General features: G+C 43.6%; 1 protein-coding gene across 3 annotated transcripts in view; it reads left to right on the forward strand.

The window, feature by feature from the left end:
• Nucleotides 1-17,292, forward strand: part of LOC121573843 (netrin receptor UNC5C-like) — a 230,145-nt gene extending 212,853 nt beyond the window's left edge. For all 3 annotated transcript variants that reach the window (XM_041886178.2, XM_041886180.2, XM_041886181.2), the window contains 5 exons: nt 5,151-5,384; nt 5,992-6,141; nt 6,231-6,395; nt 10,461-10,639; nt 16,920-17,292. In XM_041886178.2, coding sequence (XP_041742112.1) covers nt 5,151-5,384; nt 5,992-6,141; nt 6,231-6,395; nt 10,461-10,639; nt 16,920-17,079 — 888 coding nt within the window. In that variant the 3' untranslated portion in view covers nt 17,080-17,292. The remainder of the gene's footprint in view (nt 1-5,150; nt 5,385-5,991; nt 6,142-6,230; nt 6,396-10,460; nt 10,640-16,919) is intronic.
• The last annotated feature ends 2,211 nt before the right edge of the window (nt 17,293-19,503 follow it).

A 19,503-nucleotide genomic window follows, 5' to 3' on the forward strand; every position in this document is an offset into this window, starting at 1 on the left:
CAACCACCACCACCAACACTAACACCAACACAACCACCACCACCAACACTAACACCAACACAACCACCACCACCAACACTAACACCAACACAACCACCACCACCAACACTAACACCAACACAACCACCACCACCAACACTAACACCAACACAACCACCACCACCAACACTAACACCAACACAACCACCACCACCAACACTAACACCAACACAACCAACACCACCAACACTAACACCAACACAACCAACACCACCAACACTAACACCAACACAACCAACACCACCAACACTAACACCAACACAACCACCACCACCAACACTAACACCAACACAACCACCACCACCAACACTAACACCAACACAACCACCACCACCAACACTAACACCAACACAACCACCACCACCAACACTAACACCAACACAACCAACACCACCAACACTAACACCAACACAACCACCACCACCAACACTAACACCAACACAACCACCACCACCAACACTAACACCAACACAACCACCACCACCAACACTAACACCAACACAACCACCACCACCAACACTAACACCAACACAACCACCACCACCAACACTAACACCAACACCACCAACACCACCAACACTAACACCAACACAACCAACACCACCAACACCAAGACCAACACCACCAACACCACCAACACCAAGACCAACACCACCAACACCACCAACACTAACACCAACACAACCAACACCACCAACACTAACACCAACACAACCAACACCACCAACACTAACACCAACACAACCACCACCACCAACACTAACACCAACACAACCACCACCACCAACACTAACACCAACACAACCACCACCACCAACACTAACACCAACACAACCAACACCACCAACACTAACACCAACACAACCAACACCACCAACACTAACACCAACACAACCAACACCACCAACACCAAGACCAACACCACCAACACCAACACCACCAGCACCACCACCCCCACCACCTCCACCTCCACCATCACATACATATAATATCTCTGAAACACACACAAACTCACACTTTCTCAGTTTAATAATACACTCTACCCACAACACTCCTACACACTCACTCTTTCCCTTGCAGTTGAGTCGTGCTGCAGATGAAAGGTGCCTTCTTTCTCCTCAGCTTGGGGTGCTGAATTCTACTCTAATGTGTGAAATATAATACAATTGTCAGTAGTTATTACGCTAAATAAATAACCTATCAATTATTATTTATAATTTGTCCGGAAATCATCTGGTTGTTCATTTTGCTGTCAGATAGACTAGTCACTGGGGCTCTGTAGTATTGACATGTGAAGGGATGTATTTGAGTGTTGGTGTAAAACACTGAAATGATTCCATTCCAGCTAGCTGTCAGAGCAGAGCCTCTGGCCTGGTCATCACTGGCCTGTCAACTCACACACTGATACTCCCATCCCCTCATACACAGCCCTGGCCTGGCTCTATAATCCTTCAGCTGCTTAGCAACAGCCTCTGGCCTCTCATCCCATCAGAGCTGATACAGCCCTACTCTACTACTCAAGGTCTGTGGGTTTCTGTCAGAGTTTCACTAAGATATAGTCCTACAGAAAGCAGTGGGGTGAAGACTAGTTCAGTGATGTGTAGAAGGGTGTTGGAAGGAGAACACTAGTTTCCTAGCTTCCTGTATTATTTCCTAGATTCCTACCTCCCTTCATACATGTCTATAGAAAGCAGTTGGGTTTATTTTAATTGAAGGTTGTATAGAAAACTATTGATAGGATAAACTAGATTCCTGTATTATTTCTTAGATTCCTAGAATTCTAGATTTAGACTTTTGAAAACAGTGGGTTTTAGGGTTTAGGGTTGTGTGTTGGAAAGAGAAACTAGATCCTTGTATATTTTGACCACCTGACCCCTCTGCAGTCAGTGTGGGAGAGAGAGACTGTGAGCGACTCTGAGAGAAATGTGGGTTTGATGTGGTAATGAGAGACTGGTTTGAGTCTTTTTTCAGCCGTTCGTTCTACTGCATCAAAAACAGAAGAACTGCCTGTCCTGAGAGAAGCTTTATTAGATTTGCCTTGGACTCTCTTTGTCAGCTCTGTTGACAGATACTTAGAAACCTTCAGAGTTGCAAGAAGAATATAAAATAAATCTGTAATATACAGTCTTATTGTGGGCTACATACAGAATGTGACTTTGAAGGATTGGCTCTGGGCAGCCAATAAAACAAGATTGCGGAGTGAAAGCATTTAAACAGAGAAATAACTATTGACTATATCTCAGCCTGTCAGCTATGTGGATGGTAATATCATGAGGTGACGGCTAGTTGCTTTATATGAGCTTATTTTCTCACTGAGCTGAGGCCAACCACACACATAGGACTGGTGATATATTGCGTTTGCTATGACAGAAAACGGTAGCTATCCCTTCTAATTCTCCCAATAGAGAGGGAGGCAGTCAGACAGTCAGGCAGTCATAGTGAGAGAGATTCAGCATCTGGGTAAATAAACTATATATACCAAAGTATGTGGACACCCCTTCAAATTAATGTATAAAACCGAGCACACAGCCATGCAATCTCCATAGACAAACATTGGTAGTAGAATGGCCTTACTGAAGAACTCAGTGACTTTCAACGTAGCACTGTAATTGGATGCCACCTTTCCAAGAAGTCAGTTTGTCAAATTTCTGCCCTGCTAGAGCTGCCCTGGTCAACTGTAAGTGCTGTTATTGTGAAGTGGGAATGTCTAGGAGCAACAACGGCTCAGCCGCGAAGTAGTAGGCCACACAAGCCAAGCTCACAAAACGGGACCGCCGAGTACTGAAGCGCGTAACGTGTAAAAATGGTCTGTCCTCGGTTGCAACACTGACTACCGAGTTCCAAACTGCATCTGTAAGCAACGTCAGCACAATAACTTTTAGTCTGGAGCTACATTAAATGGGTTTCCATGGCCGAGCAGCCGCACACAAGCCTAAGATCACCATGCGCAATGCCAAGCGTCGGCTGGAGTGGTGTATAGCTCGCCTCCATTGGACTCTGGAGCAGTGTAAACGCGTTCTCAAATGCTTCATCATCTGGCAGTCCGACGGACAAATCTGGGTTTGGCGGATGCCAGGAGATCTCTACCTGCCCCAATGCATAGTGCCATCTGTAAAGTTTGGTGGAGGAGAAATAATGGTCTGGGACTGTTTTTCATGGTTCGGGCTAGGCCCCTTAGTTCCAGTGAAGGGAAATCTTAATTCTACAGCATACAATGACATTCTAAGCAATTCTGTTTCCAACTTTGTGGCAACAGTTTGGGAAAGGCCATTTCCTGTTTCAGCATGACAATGCCCCCATGCACAAAGCGAGGTCCATACAGAAATGGTTTGTCGAGATCGGTGTGGAAGAACATGACTGGCCTGCACAGAGCCCTGACCTCAACCCCATCAAACACCTTGGAATGCCGACTGCGAGCCAGGCCTAATCGCCCAACATCAGTGCCCAACCTCACTAATGCTCTTGTGGTTGAATCGAAGCAAGTCCGCGCAGTAATGTTCCAACATCTAGCGGAAAGCCTTTCCAGAAGAGTGGATGTTGTTATAGCAGCAAAGGGGGGACCAACTCCATATTAATGCCCCTGATTTTGGAATGAGATGTTGGACGAGCCATGTAGTGAATGATATTACCATCATCCAGTGTGAATAACATATCTCATTAGATATGTCCAGCACAGGGAGCTGTTAGAGGAAAGGGTGTGTGTGTGTGTGTGTGTGTGTGTGTGTGTGTGTGTGTGTGTGTGTGTGTGTGTGTGTGTGTGTGAAAGCACAGCAGGAGTCTTGTGGGTGGGTGAATAGGTGGGTGCATGCGCGTGCATGGGCGCATGTGTGCGTGCAAGTGTATGTGTGTGTTTGTGTGTGTGTGTGTGTGTGTGTGTGTGTAGATAAAGATAGCAGAGTGTTATGAGTAACAGGTGGTCTCTCTGCCTCAGTAAGTCTCTCCTCACTGAGTCTTTATGCACAAGTCTCTGTCACCACGCCATGATTGATGATGGAATATGGTGGAAAAGCCTTTGTGTGTGTCTGAAGGGCAGAACGTTGGCTGTGATGAATTGAGTGAGGAATTGAGTAAATAAATCACTTTCCTGTGCCTGTAAGTGTGTGTGTGTGTGTGTGTGTGTGTGTGTGTGTGTGTGTGTGTGTGTGTGTGTGTTTACGCACACATGCTCGTGTGTGTCAAATCAAAATCAAATCAACATTTATTGGTCGCGTACACAGGTTTGCAGGTGTTATAGCAGGTGCAGCTAAATGCTTATGCTACTAGCTCCAACAGTGAAGTAGAATGTCTATCAAATACAATACAAATACACAAATAATAAAACAATCCAAACAAGAAATCAAGAAACGACAGAACAGGTCAAATTAACAACCCAGAGTAGATACATTAGAGTGAGAATGTGTCACAATCTAGAATAGAAATACATGATGTGTATAGACAGTATATCATTTGGAAATAAAATGATGTGTACAGTAGTAGGTCTATTAGGATGGGCTGTGTGGAGAATAAACAATGGTATAAACTGTAAACACTGTAAGTGGCTGTGTGTGTGTGTGTGTGTGTGTTTATGTGTGTTTGTGTGTGTGTCCCAGTTTTCCACTCTATATTGTAATTATCCCCCCAGTGTGGAACACTCATAATGAACCCCACGACCAGTTAAAGAGCTTAATGACCAGCTATAATACTGCTGTTAAACGGCCTGGCTCCATAGAAAATACCGTCACACACGCACACACACACTATGAAATACTGTCATTCCTCTTCTGTCTATCTGTCTCTCACAATGGGCTGAATGGATGCCAGGCGGTGTGCTGCTCATAGGTGCGTCAGGATAAAGATCCCAGCAGGAGCCTCTTAGACCCAGACACCAGTAATGAAACAGGAATATGCTCTGAAATGATCCCTCGAGCGCTGACACTGTGGTCAACTAGGAGAGGGACATTATGCTATTACCTTATACATGTTGGTCTATTGTTACAGACATTATATGTTTACACACGTATGTAGGCAGGCACTTGCATACGGATACAAACACACAAGCACACACACACACACACACACACACACACACACACACACACACACACACTCTCTCATTCTCGCTCTCTCTCTAGGAGGTGGTGGTGGTAGGAGAGGAGAACTTCACCACTCCCTGTTACATCCAGATGGATGAGGAGGCATGTCACATCCTGACAGAGACCCTAGGGACCTACTGCCTGGTGGGCCAGTCCTGCAGCGCGGCCACCACCAAGAGACTCAAACTGGCCATCTTCGGCCCCGTCACCTGCCCTGCCCTGGAGTACCACATTAGAGTCTACTGCCTGGACGACACACAGGACTCACTCAAAGTAAGTGTGGGTGTGTACAAGTAGCCAGCAGATGCAGTGTGGGAAGGAGGCAGGCAGGCAGGCAAGCAGTGGGGGCTGTGTTTGTGTGCAGTAACAAGGGAAGATGAGCGCATGCATTTGAATATAATCTCCACGGCCAAGCTGCTCCTAGAGAAATGATGCCGTGCCCTCGCAAATATTAACCATATTTAGTATTTATTCTACCCCATCCTCCACCACTTTCCTCCCCCCCCCATCACCTCCATCCACCTTCAGTGAAGAAAGATAAGGTCTCATTATTACGTTTAGGAGGAGAATAGGACCCAGTTATTACGTTTGGGAATGAGTAATGAGATTAAGAATGATCACGTTGAATGTAGATGTGAATGTCACATTTTGTGTATGTTTATAGATGGGTTATTACATGGTTGGTACATAATGCCTGCTGAAATTATGTTGAAAGCCTGATTTGGAAAGCAAACACTTCTTATAGGAAGTTTCAACACAGAATTCCGATAAATGAGTAGATGGTGATTGATTCCAGAGTCATATCTCAACTTGTGTCTCTGTCGCTGTGTGTCTGTCTCTGTGTGTCTGTCTCGGTGTGTCTGTCTCTGTGTGTCTGTAGGAGGTCCTGCAGATGGAGAAACAGATGGGAGGGAAACTCCTGGACGAACCAAAGACCCTCAACTTCAAGGACAGCACCCACAACCTGCGACTGTCCATCCACGATGTCCCACACACACTGTGGAAGAGCAAGCTACTAGCCAAGTACCAGGTACACACACACACACACACACACACACACACGTAATGTAAAGACACACACAAACACCCTTGGTGCCAGTATAACCCCCCTCTCCCCAGGAGTTGTCGTTCCAGCAGGTGTGGTCTGGGTCCCAGAGGAATCTCCACTGTACCTTCACCCTGGAGAGGTTCTGTCCCAGCACCGTGGACCTGGCCTGTAAGCTGTGTGTTCGACAGGTGGAGGGGGAGGGACAGATTTTCCAGCTCGACACCACCCTCTCAGAGGTAGGGAAATAGTACTGTATCCAGATACAGTACATACATATAGTGTACTAATGAACATATCAGACAAAGTGCGATTCAAATTGATTTAATTGGCATTTTTTGTCAGCGATCTACACAAAATACTTTGTAATGTTAAAGTGGAAGAAAAATTCTAACATTTGTAAAAACAATATGACAAATAAAACACAAATATATCTTGATTAGATAAGTATTCAACCCCCGGAGTCAAAACATGTTAGACTCACCTTTGGCAGTGATTACAGCTGTGAGTCTTTCTGGGTAAGTCTCTAAGAGCTTTGTACACCTGGATTGTACAATATTTGCACATTATTCTTCAAACAATTCTTCAAGCTCTGTCAAGTTGGTTGTTGATCATTGCTAGACAGCCATTTTCAAGTCTTGCCATAGATTTTCAAGCCGATTTAAGTCAAAACTGTAACTAGGTCACTCGGGAACATTCAATGTCGTCATGGTAAGCAACTCCAGTGTATATTTGGCTTTGTGTTTAAGGTTAATGCTGAAAGGTGAAATTGTCTCCCAGTGTCTGTTGGAAAGCAGACTGAACCAGGTTTTCTTCTAAGATTTTGCCTGTGCTTAGCTCTATTCCGTTTCTTTTTATCCTAAAAAAACACCCTAGTCCTTGCTGTTGACAAGCATACCCATAACATGATGCAGCCACCACCATGTTTAAAAATATGAAGAGTGGTACTCAGTGATGTTGTGTTGGATTTGCCCCAAACATTACGCTTTGTATTCAGGACATAAAGTTCATTTCTATGCCACATTCTTTGCAGAATTACTTTAGTGCCTTATTGCAAACAGGATACATATTTTGGAATATTTTTATTCTGTACAGGCTTCCTTCTTTTCACTATGTCATTTAGGTTAGTATTGTGGAGTTTTCTCCTATCACAGCCATTACACTCTGTAACTGTTTTAAAGTCACCATTGGCCTCATGGTGAAATCCCTGAGCGGTTTCCTTCCTCTACGGCAACTGAATTAGGAAGGACACCTGTATCTTTGTAGTTACTGGGTGTATTGATACACCATCCAAAGTGTAATGAATAACTTTACAACGCTCAATGGGATATTATATTTTTAACCATCTACCAATATATGCCCTTCTTCGCGAGGCATTGGAAAACCTTCTTGGTCTTTGTGGTAGAATCTGTGTTTGAAATTCACTGCTCGACTGAAGGACCTTACAGATAATTGTATGTGTGGGGTACAGAGATGAGGTTGTCATTCAAAAATCATGTTAAACACTATTATTGCACACAAAGTGAGTCCATGCAACTTATTATGTGATTTGTTAAGCACATTTTGACTCCTGAACTTATTTAGGCTTGCCATAACAAAGGGGTTGAATACTTACTGACTCAATTTGTAATTAATTTGTAAACATTCTAAAAGCCTAATTCCACTTTGACATTATGGGGTATTGTGTGTAGGCCGGTGACACAAAATCAAAATTGAATTAATTTCAAATTCAGGCTGTAACACTACGAAATGTGGAAAAAGTCAAGGGGTGTGAAAACTTTCTGAAGGCACTGTATATGCTGAATCATGCGTACATGCACAGACAAATCAGACTAACTTGATTTAGTCTAACTGACTTACTGCTAACTTGAGTTGAGGCTGGTGTTATATCATATATTCTTATCTTTTTCCATGTCTTTGTCCATCCTGGTTGTCAGGGGTTGAGTGAGAGTTTAGCCTTCTGTCAGTGAACTACTTTACTCAGACAGTGAGCCTTGAGCCCGCTGCACTCGCTGCCCTCTCTGTGAGAGCTTGTCTGTTATTACTTTTTTATTTTTCATAGCTTCACATAGAGCACAGCTCTAAGGGAGTAATCACTCCAATCTCACGCTGACAACCCCCTCACAAAGAGAATGGTTGAGTAAGAGATAATTGGAACAGAGATTGTACAGGGAAGAGTGGATAGAGTGCTTTGCTCTAACCCTGGTCTTACCTTTCTATCTGACTAGAGGCTAGTCGTAGCTCCTGTTCTCTGAGCGTGTCTAGACCTTTCTATCTGACTAGAGGCTAGTCGTAGCTCCTGTTCTCTGAGCGTGTCTAGACCTTTCTATCTGACTAGAGGCTAGTCGTAGCTCCTGTTCTCTGAGCGTGTCTAGACCTTTCTATCTGACTAGAGGCTAGTCGTAGCTCCTGTTCTCTGAGCGTGTCTAGACCTTTCTATCTGACTAGAGGCTAGTCGTAGCTCCTGTTCTCTGAGCGTGTCTAGACCTTTCTATCTGACTAGAGGCTAGTCGTAGCTCCTGTTCTTCTGAGCGTGTCTAGACCTTTCTATCTGACTAGAGGCTAGTCGTAGCTCCTGTTCTCTGAGCGTGTCTAGACCTTTCTATCTGACTAGAGGCTAGTCGTAGCTCCTGTTCTTTGAGCGTGTCTAGACCTTTCTATCTGACTAGAGGCTAGTCGTAGCTCCTGTTCTCTGAGCGTGTCTAGACCTTTCTATCTGACTAGAGGCTAGTCGTAGCTCCTGTTCTCTCTGAGCGTGTCTAGACCTTTCTATCTGACTAGAGGCTAGTCGTAGCTCCTGTTCTCTGAGCGTGTCTAGACCTTTCTATCTGACTAGAGGCTAGTCGTAGCTCCTGTTCTTTGAGCGTGTCTAGACCTTTCTATCTGACTAGAGGCTAGTCGTAGCTCCTGTTCTCTGAGCGTGTCTAGACCTTTCTATCTGACTAGAGGCTAGTCGTAGCTCCTGTTCTCTCTGAGCGTGTCTAGACCTTTCTATCTGACTAGAGGCTAGTCGTAGCTCCTGTTCTCTGAGCGTGTCTAGACCTTTCTATCTGACTAGAGGCTAGTCGTAGCTCCTGTTCTCTGAGCGTGTCTAGACCTTTCTATCTGACTAGAGGCTAGTCGTAGCTCCTGTTCTCTCTGAGCGTGTCTAGACCTTTCTATCTGACTAGAGGCTAGTCGTAGTTCCTGTTCTCTGAGCGTGTCTAGACCTTTCTATCTGACTAGAGGCTAGTCGTAGCTCCTGTTCTCTGAGCGTGTCTAGACCTTTCTATCTGACTAGAGGCTAGTCGTAGGTCCTGTTCTCTCTGAGCGTGTCGAGACCTTTCTATCTGACTAGAGGCTAGTCGTAGCTCCTGTTCTCTGAGCGTGTCTAGACCTTTCTATCTGACTAGAGGCTAGTCGTAGCTCCTGTTCTCTGAGCGTGTCTAGACCTTTCTATCTGACTAGAGGCTGGTCGTAGCTCCTGTTCTCTGAGCGTGTCTAGACCTTTCTATCTGACTAGAGGCTAGTCGTAGCTCCTGTTCTCTGAGCGTGTCTAGACCTTTCTATCTGACTAGAGGCTAGTCGTAGCTCCTGTTCTCTGAGCGTGTCTAGACCTTTCTATCTGACTAGAGGCTAGTCGTAGCTCCTGTTCTCTCTGAGCGTGTCTAGACCTTTCTATCTGACTAGAGGCTAGTCGTAGCTCCTGTTCTCTCTGAGCGTGTCTAGACCTTTCTATCTGACTAGAGGCTAGTCGTAGCTCCTGTTCTCTGAGCGTGTCTAGACCTTTCTATCTGACTAGAGGCTAGTCGTAGCTCCTGTTCTCTCTGAGCGTGTCTAGACCTTTCTATCTGACTAGAGGCTAGTCGTAGCTCCTGTTCTCTGAGCGTGTCTAGACCTTTCTATCTGACTAGAGGCTAGTCGTAGCTCCTGTTCTCTGAGCGTGTCTAGACCTTTCTATCTGACTAGAGGCTAGTCGTAGGTCCTGTTCTCTCTGAGCGTGTCGAGACCTTTCTATCTGACTAGAGGCTAGTCGTAGCTCCTGTTCTCTCTGAGCGTGTCTAGACCTTTCTATCTGACTAGAGGCTAGTCGTAGCTCCTGTTCTCTGAGCGTGTCTAGACCTTTCTATCTGACTAGAGGCTAGTCGTAGCTCCTGTTCTCTCTGAGCGTGTCGAGACCTTTCTATCTGTCTGGAAAAATTTTATGAATACATGCACTAATTCGAATGAGAACTTGTAACACTAGCTCCAACAATCAGCTCCCAAAGAATACTTTCAGTCAATTCAAATAGTCTCTCTCCGCCATCTCCATTCTCCACCTCCAGGACACCCAGAGTATCGATACGTCTCTGCTGGATCCGGCCAGTAACATCACAACCCTGGTGGGGCCCAATGCCTTCCGCATTCCCCTCTCCATCAGACAGAAGCTCTGTGGCAGCCTGGACGCACCACAGAATCGAGGCAACGACTGGAGGATGCTAGCACACAAACTCAACCTGGACAGGTGAGGATGGGATTTGTATTTTTATTTTTATTTATTAAGAATCCCCATTACTCTTCCTGGGGTCCTGCAACATTAAGGCAGTTATATAAAATTTTAAATATTACATTACATTATATTTCATAACACTTTACCCAATACATTTAGTGTGTTCCCTCAGGCCACTACTCCACTATCACATATTTACAATACAACATCCATGTGTACGTGTGTGTAGAGTGAGTGTCTATATGTATGTGTGTATGTGTATGTGCCTGTGTGTGTGTCTCTTCACAGTCCCCGCTGTTCCAAAAGGTGTATTTTTACCTGTTTTTTAAATCTGATTCTACTGCTTGCATCAGTTACCTGATGTGGAATAGAGTGTAGAATGGGTCTATGTAGTACTATGTGCCTCCCATAGTCCGTTCTGGACTTGGGGACTGTGAAGAGACCTCTGGTGGCATGATTTGTGGGGTATGCATGGCTATGTGCCAGTATTCCAAACAGACAGCTCGGTACATTCAGCTCGTCGACACCTCTCACAAAAACAAGCAGTGATGAAGTCAATCTCTCTTCCACTCTGAGCCAGGAGAGACTGACATGCATGTCATCAATCTTAACTCTCTGTGTACTTTTAAGGGCCAGCCGTGTTGCCCTGTTCTGAGCCAACTGCAATATTCCCAAATCCCTCTTTGTGGCACCTGACCACACTACTGAACAGTAATCTAAGTGCGACAAAACTAGGTCCTGTAGGACCTGCCTTGATGATAGTGTTGTTAAGAAGTCAGAGCAGCGCTTAATTATGGACATACAGTGGGGAAAAAAAGTATTTAGTCAGCCACCAATTGTGCAAGTTCTCCCACTTAAAAAGATGAGAGAGGCCTGTCATTTTCATCATAGGTACACGTCAACTATGACAGACAAATTGAGGGAAAAAAATTCCAGAAAATCACATTGTAGGATTTTTATGAATTTATTTGCAAATTATGGTGGAAAATAAGTATTTGGTCACCTACAAACAAGCAAGATTTCTGGCTCTCACAGACCTGTAACTTCTTATTTAAGAGGCTCCTCTGTCCTCCACTCGTTACCTGTATTAATGGCACCTGTTTGAACTTGTTATCAGTATAAAAGACACCTGTCCACAACCTCAAACAGTCACACTCCAAACTCCACTGTGGCCAAGACCAAAGAGCTGTCAAAGGACACCAGAAACAAAATTGTAGACCTGCACCAGGCTGGGAAGACTGAATCTGCAATAGGTAAGCAGCTTGGTTTGAAGAAATCAACTGTGGGAGCAATTATTAGGAAATGGAAGACAAACAAGACCACTGATAATCTCCCTCGATCTGGGGCTCCACGCAAGATCTCACCCCGTGGGGTCAAAATGATCACAAGAACGGTGAGCAAAAATCCCAGAACCACACAGGGGGACCTAGTGAATGACCTGCAGAGAGCTGGGACCAAAGTAACAAAGCCTACCATCAGTAACACACTACGCCGCCAGGGACTCAAATCATGCAGTGCCAGACGTGTCCCCCTGCTTAAGCCAGTACATGTCCAGGCCCGTCTGAAGTTTGCTAGAGTGCATTTGGATGATCCAGAAGAGGATTGGGAGAATGTCATATGGTCAGATGAAACCAAAATAGAACTTTTTGGTAAAAACTCAACTCGTCGTGTTTGGAGGACAAAGAATGCTGAGTTGCATCCAAAGAACACCATACCTACTGTGAAGCATGGGGGTGGAAACATCATGCTTTGGGGCTGTTTTTCTGCAAAGGGACCAGGACGACTGATCCGTGTAAAGGAAAGAATGACTGGGGCCATGTATCGTGAGATTTTTGAGTGAAAACCTCCTTCCATCAGCAAGGGCATTGAAGATGAAACGTGGCTAGGTCTTTCAGCATGACAATGATCCCAAACACACCGCCCGGGCAACGAAGGAGTGGCTTCGTAAGAAGCATTTCAAGGTCCTGGAGTGGCCTAGCCAGTCTCCAGATCTCAACCCCATAGAAAATCTTTGGAGGGAGTTGAAAGTCCGTGTTGCCCAGCGACAGCCCCAAAACATCACTGCTCTAGAGGAGATCTGCATGGAGGAATGGGCCAAAATACCAGCAACAGTGTGTGAAAACCTTGTGAAGACTTACAGAAAACGTTTGACCTGTGTCATTGCCAACAAAGGGTATATAACAAAGTATTGAGAAACGTTTGTTATTGACCAAATACTTATTTTCCACCATAATTTGCAAAAAAATTCATAAAAAATCCTACAATGTGATTTTCTGGATTTTTTTCTTCTCATTTTGTCTGTCATAGTTGACGTGTACCTATGATGAAAATTACAGGCCTCTCTCATCTTTTTAAGTGGGAGAACTTGCACAATTGGTGGCTGACTAAATACTTTTTTTCCCCACTGTACTTCTCCCCATCTTAGCTACTGTTGTATCAATATGCTTTGACCATGACAGTCTACAATCCAGGGTTACTCCAAACAGTTTAGTCACCTCAACTTGCTCAATTTCCACATTATTCATTACGAGATGTAGTTGAGGTTTAGGATTTAGTGAATGATTTGACCCATATACAATGCTTTTAGTATTGGAAATATTCAGGACTAACTTATTCCTTGCCACCCATTCCGAAACTAACTGCAACTCTTTGTTAAGTGTTGCAGTTATTTCAGTTGCTGTAGTAGCTGATGTGTATAGTGTTGAGTCATCCGCATACATAGACACACTGGCATTACTCAAAGCCAGTGGCATGTCGTTAGTAAAGATGGAAAAAAGCAAGGGGCCTAGACAGCTGCCCTGGGGAATTCCTGATTGTACCTGGATTATGTTTGAGAGGCTTCCATTAAAGGACACCCTCTGTGTTCTGTTAGACAAGTAACTCTTTATCCACATTATAGCAGGGGTTGTAAAGCCATAACACGTACGTTTTTCTAGCAGCAGACTATGATCGATAATGTCAAAAGTCGCACTGAAGTCTAACAAAACAGCCCCCACAATCTTTTTATCAATTTCTCTCAGCCAATCATCAGTCATTTGTGTAAGTGCTGTGCTTGTTGAATGTCCTTTTCTATAAGCATGCTGAAAGTCTGTTGTCAATTTGTTTACAGTAAAATAGCATTGTATCTGGTCAAACACAATTTTTTCCAATAGTTTACTAAGGGTTGGTAACAGGCTAATTGGTCGGCTGTTTGAGCCAGTAAAAGGGGCTTTACTATTCTTAGGTAGCGGAATGACTTTTGCTTCCCTCCAAGCCTGGGGGCACATTCTAGTAGGCTTAAATTGAAAATATGGCAAATAGGAGTGGCAATATCATCCGCTATTATCCTCAGCAATTTTCCATCCAAGTTGTCAGACCCCGGTGGCTTGTCATTGTTATAGACAACAATCATTTGTTCACCTCTTCCACACTCACTTTACGGAATTCAAAATGAAAATGATTGTCTTTCATAATTTGGTCAGATATACTTGGATGTGTAGTGTCAGCAATTGTTGCTGGCATGTCATGCCTAAGTTTGCTAATCTTGCCAATCAAAAAATGATTAAAGTAGTTGGCAATATCAGTTGGTTTTGTGATGAATGAGCCATCTGATTCAATGAATGATGGAGCTGAGTTTGCCTTTTTTCCCAAAATTTCATTTAAGGTGCTCCAAAGCGTTTTACTATCATTCTTTATGTTATTTATCCTTGTTTCATAGTGTTGTTTCTTCTTTTTTGTATTCAGTTTAGTCACATGATTTCTCAATTTGCAATACGTTTGCCAATTGGTTGTGCAGCCAGACTTATTTGCCATTCCTTTTGCCTCATCCCTCTCAACCATACAATTTTTCAATTCCTCATCAATCCACGGGGATTTAACCGTTTTTAGTCATTTTCTTAATGGGTGCATGCTTATTAGTAACTGGAATAAGCAATTTCATAAATGTGTCAAGTGCAGTGTCTGTTTGCTCCTCATTACACACCACGGACCAACATATATTCTTTACATCAACAACATAGGAATCACTACAAAACGTATTGTATGACCTCTTATACATTATATTAGGCCCAGCCTTTGGAACTTTGGTTTTCCTAGATATGGCCACTATATTGTGATCACTACATCTAATGGATTTGGAGACTGCTTTCAAACAAATCTCTGCTGGATTAGTAAAGATATGATCAATACATGTTGATGATTTAATTCCTGTACTGTTTGTAACCACCCTGGTAGGTTGACTGATAACCTGAACCAGGTTGCAGGCACTGGTTACAGTTTGAAGCTTTCTCTTGAGTGGGCAGCCTGATGAAAGCCAGTCAATATTTAAATCACCCAGAAAGTATACCTCTCTATTATCATTTTACATGTACATTTTAGTCATTTAGCAGACGCTCTTATCCAGAGCGACTTACAGTTAGTGAATACATTTTTTATTTTTTCATACCCGTGATATCACATACACTACCATTCAAAAGTTTGGGATCACTTCGAAATGTCCTTGTTTTCGAAAGAAAAGCAATTTTTTTGTCCATTAAAATAACATCAAATTGATCCGAAATACAGTGTAGACATTGTTAATGTTGTAAATGGATATTGTAGCTTGAAACGGCAGATTTTTAATGGAATATCTACATAGGCGTACAGAGGCCCATTATCAGCAACCATCAGTCCTGTGTTCCAATGGCACATTGTGTTTGCTAATCCAAGTTCATCATTTTAAAAGACTAATTGATCATTAGAAAACCCTTTTGCAATTATGTTAGCACAGCTGAAAACTGTTGTGCTGATTAAAGAAGCAATAAAACTGGCCTTCTTGAGACTAGTTGAGAAATTGCCAAGAAACTGAAGATCTCGTACAACGCTGTGTACTACTCCCTTCACAGAACAGCGCAAACTGGCTCTAACCAGAATAGAAAGAGGAGTGGGAGGCCCCAGTGCACAACTGAGCAAGAGGACAAATACATTAGAGTGTCTAGAAACAGGCGCCTCACAGGTCCTCAACTGGCAGCTTCATTAAATAGTACCCACAAAACACCAGTCTCAACGTCAACAGTGAAGAGGCGACTCCGGGACTCTGACCTTCTAGGCAGGGTTGCAAAGAAAAAGCCATATCTCAGACTGGCCAATAAAATGAAAAGATTAAGATGGGCAACCTCCAACATCGGCATTTCTATCTTTTCTGTAAATGTTATAACATTGTATTGCTACCACTGTATCATCAAAGGTATTATCTAAGTGAGTTTCAGAGAATATGAATGTCATCTGTTACTAGCAAATTATTGATTTCATGAACCTTGTTTCTTAAGCTTCATATGTTAACGTGGGCTATTTTGAGCACTTCTGGGATGCTTACTTGTTTTTATTGCTTTACTGGGAAGCTTAGCAGCAGTAGACTCATGTTCTTTATGTTAGTGCACGGTGAGCTGCCTCCTCTGGGACACACTGGCTCAGCGCTAACAGTATAAATCTGGTTCTTAGGCACATGATTACTGCATACAATACCTGTAGGATCAGCGGTGGCAGTAAGAGGGACATACATTAGGTTACTTATATTGTGACTACCGACACCCCTGATGTAATGTACATTTGCTGAAGCATTTTGACAACTCTGCATCACAATGGTAGGGATTAGCTGAGCTGGGCTTGGGTCATTGCTAAGTCATTGTCTCAACGCAGCCTTATAATGATTTGGGTGGATCCCATCCTCCTTATAAAACATGTTTTGTTTCCAAAAGGTATCGAAATTGTCAACAAAAGTTACGGATAGGACCGTATGATCTGTGTGTGTGTGTGTGTAGTGTTACTGAAGCTTGGGCATCTCTTTTCTTCTCTCTTTTCTCGTCCTGTTCTCCCCCTCCTCTCTGACAGTTGTGTGTGTGTGTGTGACGTGTGTGTGTGACGTGTGTGTGTGTGTGTATGTGTATAAACTGGGTGTTGATCTCTCAGCAGGGGCTCCCTTATCACAGACAGCAGTAGGAGTTAGACCAGCAGCAGGAGGGATGACTTTACCCTCCATCTTACCCCCTTCCCCTTACTCCACCCCTTCAGAGAGCTTAGAGCTGGATGAAAGCACTTCTGACCATTTAATGTTTGACTGTCCGCTTTTAAACTTGTTTTTGTTCATTTCAACGATGACACTGGATAGCCATAAAGCACAGGCAGAGTATGCAAACTTCATATAACCTCTCTCTCTCGTTCTTTCTCTTTCTTTCTCTCTCTCTCTCTCTCTCTCTCTCTCTCTCTCTCTCTCTCTCTCTCTCTCTCTCGCTCTATATATATATATATATATATATATATATATATATATATATATCAGGTATCTGAACTACTTTGCCACTAAGTCCAGTCCTACGGGGGTGATTCTGGACCTGTGGGAGGCCCAACACTTCCCTGATGGGAACCTCGGCCGCCTGGCTGCCGTGCTGGAGGAGATGGGTCGCCATGAGAACCTTGTGCTCATGGCAACAGACCACTGACACCCGTCCTTCAAAGAACAGGATGTTCCAGGGAGGAGTGAGAGATGAGTCACAGAGAAAAGTAGTGAGAGAGGAACAATCTGTTAGCTGAAATACAGGAAAGGCAGAGCTAGACCTCTCTTCCATCAGAGAACACACATCCATAGAGACACACACAAACATACACTGAACAAAAATATAAATGCAACATGCAACAATTTCAAAGGTTTTGTGAGTTACAGTTCATATAAGGAAATCAGTTAATTCAAATAAATAAATGAGGCCCTAATCTATGGATTTCACATGACTGGGAATACAGATATGCATCTGTTGGTCACAGATACCTTAAAAAAGGTATGGGCATGGATCAGAAAAGCTGGTGTGACCACCATTTGCCTCATGCAGCGTGACACATCTCCTTCCCATAGAGTTGATCAGGCTGTTGATTGTGGCCTGTGGAATGTTGTACCACTCCTCTTCAATGGCTGTGCAAAGTTGCTGGATATTGGCGGGAACTGGAACACGCTTTCGTACACGTCGATCCAGAGCATCCCGAACATGCTCAATGTCTGGTGAGTATGCAGATGATGGAAGAACTGGGACATTTTCAGCTTCCAGGAATTGTGTACAGATCCTTGCAACATGGGGCCATGAATTATCATGCTGATACATGAGGTGATGGTGGCGGATGAATGGCACGACAATGGGCCTCAGGATCTCTGTGCATTCAAATTGCCATCGATAAAATGCAATTGTGTTCATTGTCCGTAGCTTATGCCTGCCCATACCATAACCCCACCGCCACCATGGGGCACTCTGTTCGCAACGTTGACATCAGCAAACCGCTCGCCCACACAACACCATACACGCTGTCTGCCATCTGCCCGGTAAAGTTTAAACTGGGATTCATCCGTGATGAGCACACTTCTCCAGCGTGCCAGTGGCCATCGAAGGTGTGCATTTGCCCAATGAAGCCTGTTACGACGCCGAACTGCGGTCAGGTCAAGACCCTAATGAGGACGACGAGCACGCAGATGAGCTTCCCTGAGACAGTTTCTGAATTATTCGGTTGTGCAAACCCACAGTTTCATCAGCTGTCCGTGTGGCTTGTCTCAGACCAACCATTGGCTGGCGTGGATACATGTGGTCTGCGGTTTTGAGGCCAGTTGGACGTACTGCCAAATTCTCTAAAACGACATTGGGCTTATGGTAGAGAAATTAACATTCAATTCTCTGGCAACAGCTCTGGTGCACATTCCTGCAGTCAGCATGCCAATTGCACGCTCCCTCAAAACTTGAGACATCTGTGGCATTGTGTTGTGTTACAAAACTGCACATTTTACAGTGGCTTTTTATTGTCCCCAGCACAAGGTTTGATGTGTAATGATCATGCTGTTTAATCAGCTTCTTGATATGCCACACCTGTCAGGTGGATGGATTATCTTGGCAAAGGAGAAATACTCACTAACAGGGATGTAAACAAATTTGTGCACCAAATTTGAGAGAAATAAGCTTTTTGTGCATATGGAAAATTTCTGGGATCTTTTATTTCAGCTCATGAAAAATGGGACCAACACTTTACATGTTGCATTTACATTTTTGTTCAGTATACTTTGCATAGCCGTGCTCCACTTTCAGTATATTGAACTAGGAAGTTAGTCAGCCCTGTCTGTAGTCTCTCTGGTACAGTTTTCTTTACCATAATACAGTTTCCTAGGAAACGCTTGATAGTTCTGTCCATGTTTTGGATGACCTCCTGGATGTCTCTCTGTGGTGACAGACTGGATCAGGGCAGAGGACCATGGGAAGGGGTGTGGCCAGAGGGAGTGGGGAAGGCCCCTCCCACTTCACCTGCCCCATGGATCCCCATGGTAACTCCTGGAACCAACAATACTGTTTAAGGACTTGTCAACATTTCTAATGAAAGAACTTGTGTCAGTGACTATATATAGCTGTATTTATTAACACATCTATTTATACACAAATATGTCTCCTTCTGTATTTTATGCAGCCTAATATTGATTACTTTAGGCTTCGTTTACACACAGCCATCTTTTGACCAATCAGATCTTTACCAGCAGATCTTTTTCAGACCTGATCTGATTGGTCAAAATACCAATTAGTAAAACAATATCAGAATTGGGCTGCCTGTGTAAACATAGCCTTTGAGTTCTCTTGTGTTCTTTTTCCCTGCTTTCCTTGCAGTTCCCTTTCTTTTCATTGTGTCATCGTGCCCCCTGGTGGATTATCTTGTTAATGACGCCTACTGTACAGTCACTGATACAAAGCCAATAGAACAACCTGTACATAAGCAGAACATTGAAAACTGTAACCTTTTACAGTGTTAGTAAGACTGTCATTATTAATATTTACTGTTATCATTCCTGTTGTGTATTATTATTGTTTTACAATTATTTTTAGTTACTTTCTATTCTACAATTATTT

This window comes from Coregonus clupeaformis, chromosome 9 (genome assembly GCF_020615455.1).
Source record: "Coregonus clupeaformis isolate EN_2021a chromosome 9, ASM2061545v1, whole genome shotgun sequence".
NCBI classification, from domain to species: domain Eukaryota; kingdom Metazoa; phylum Chordata; class Actinopteri; order Salmoniformes; family Salmonidae; genus Coregonus; species Coregonus clupeaformis.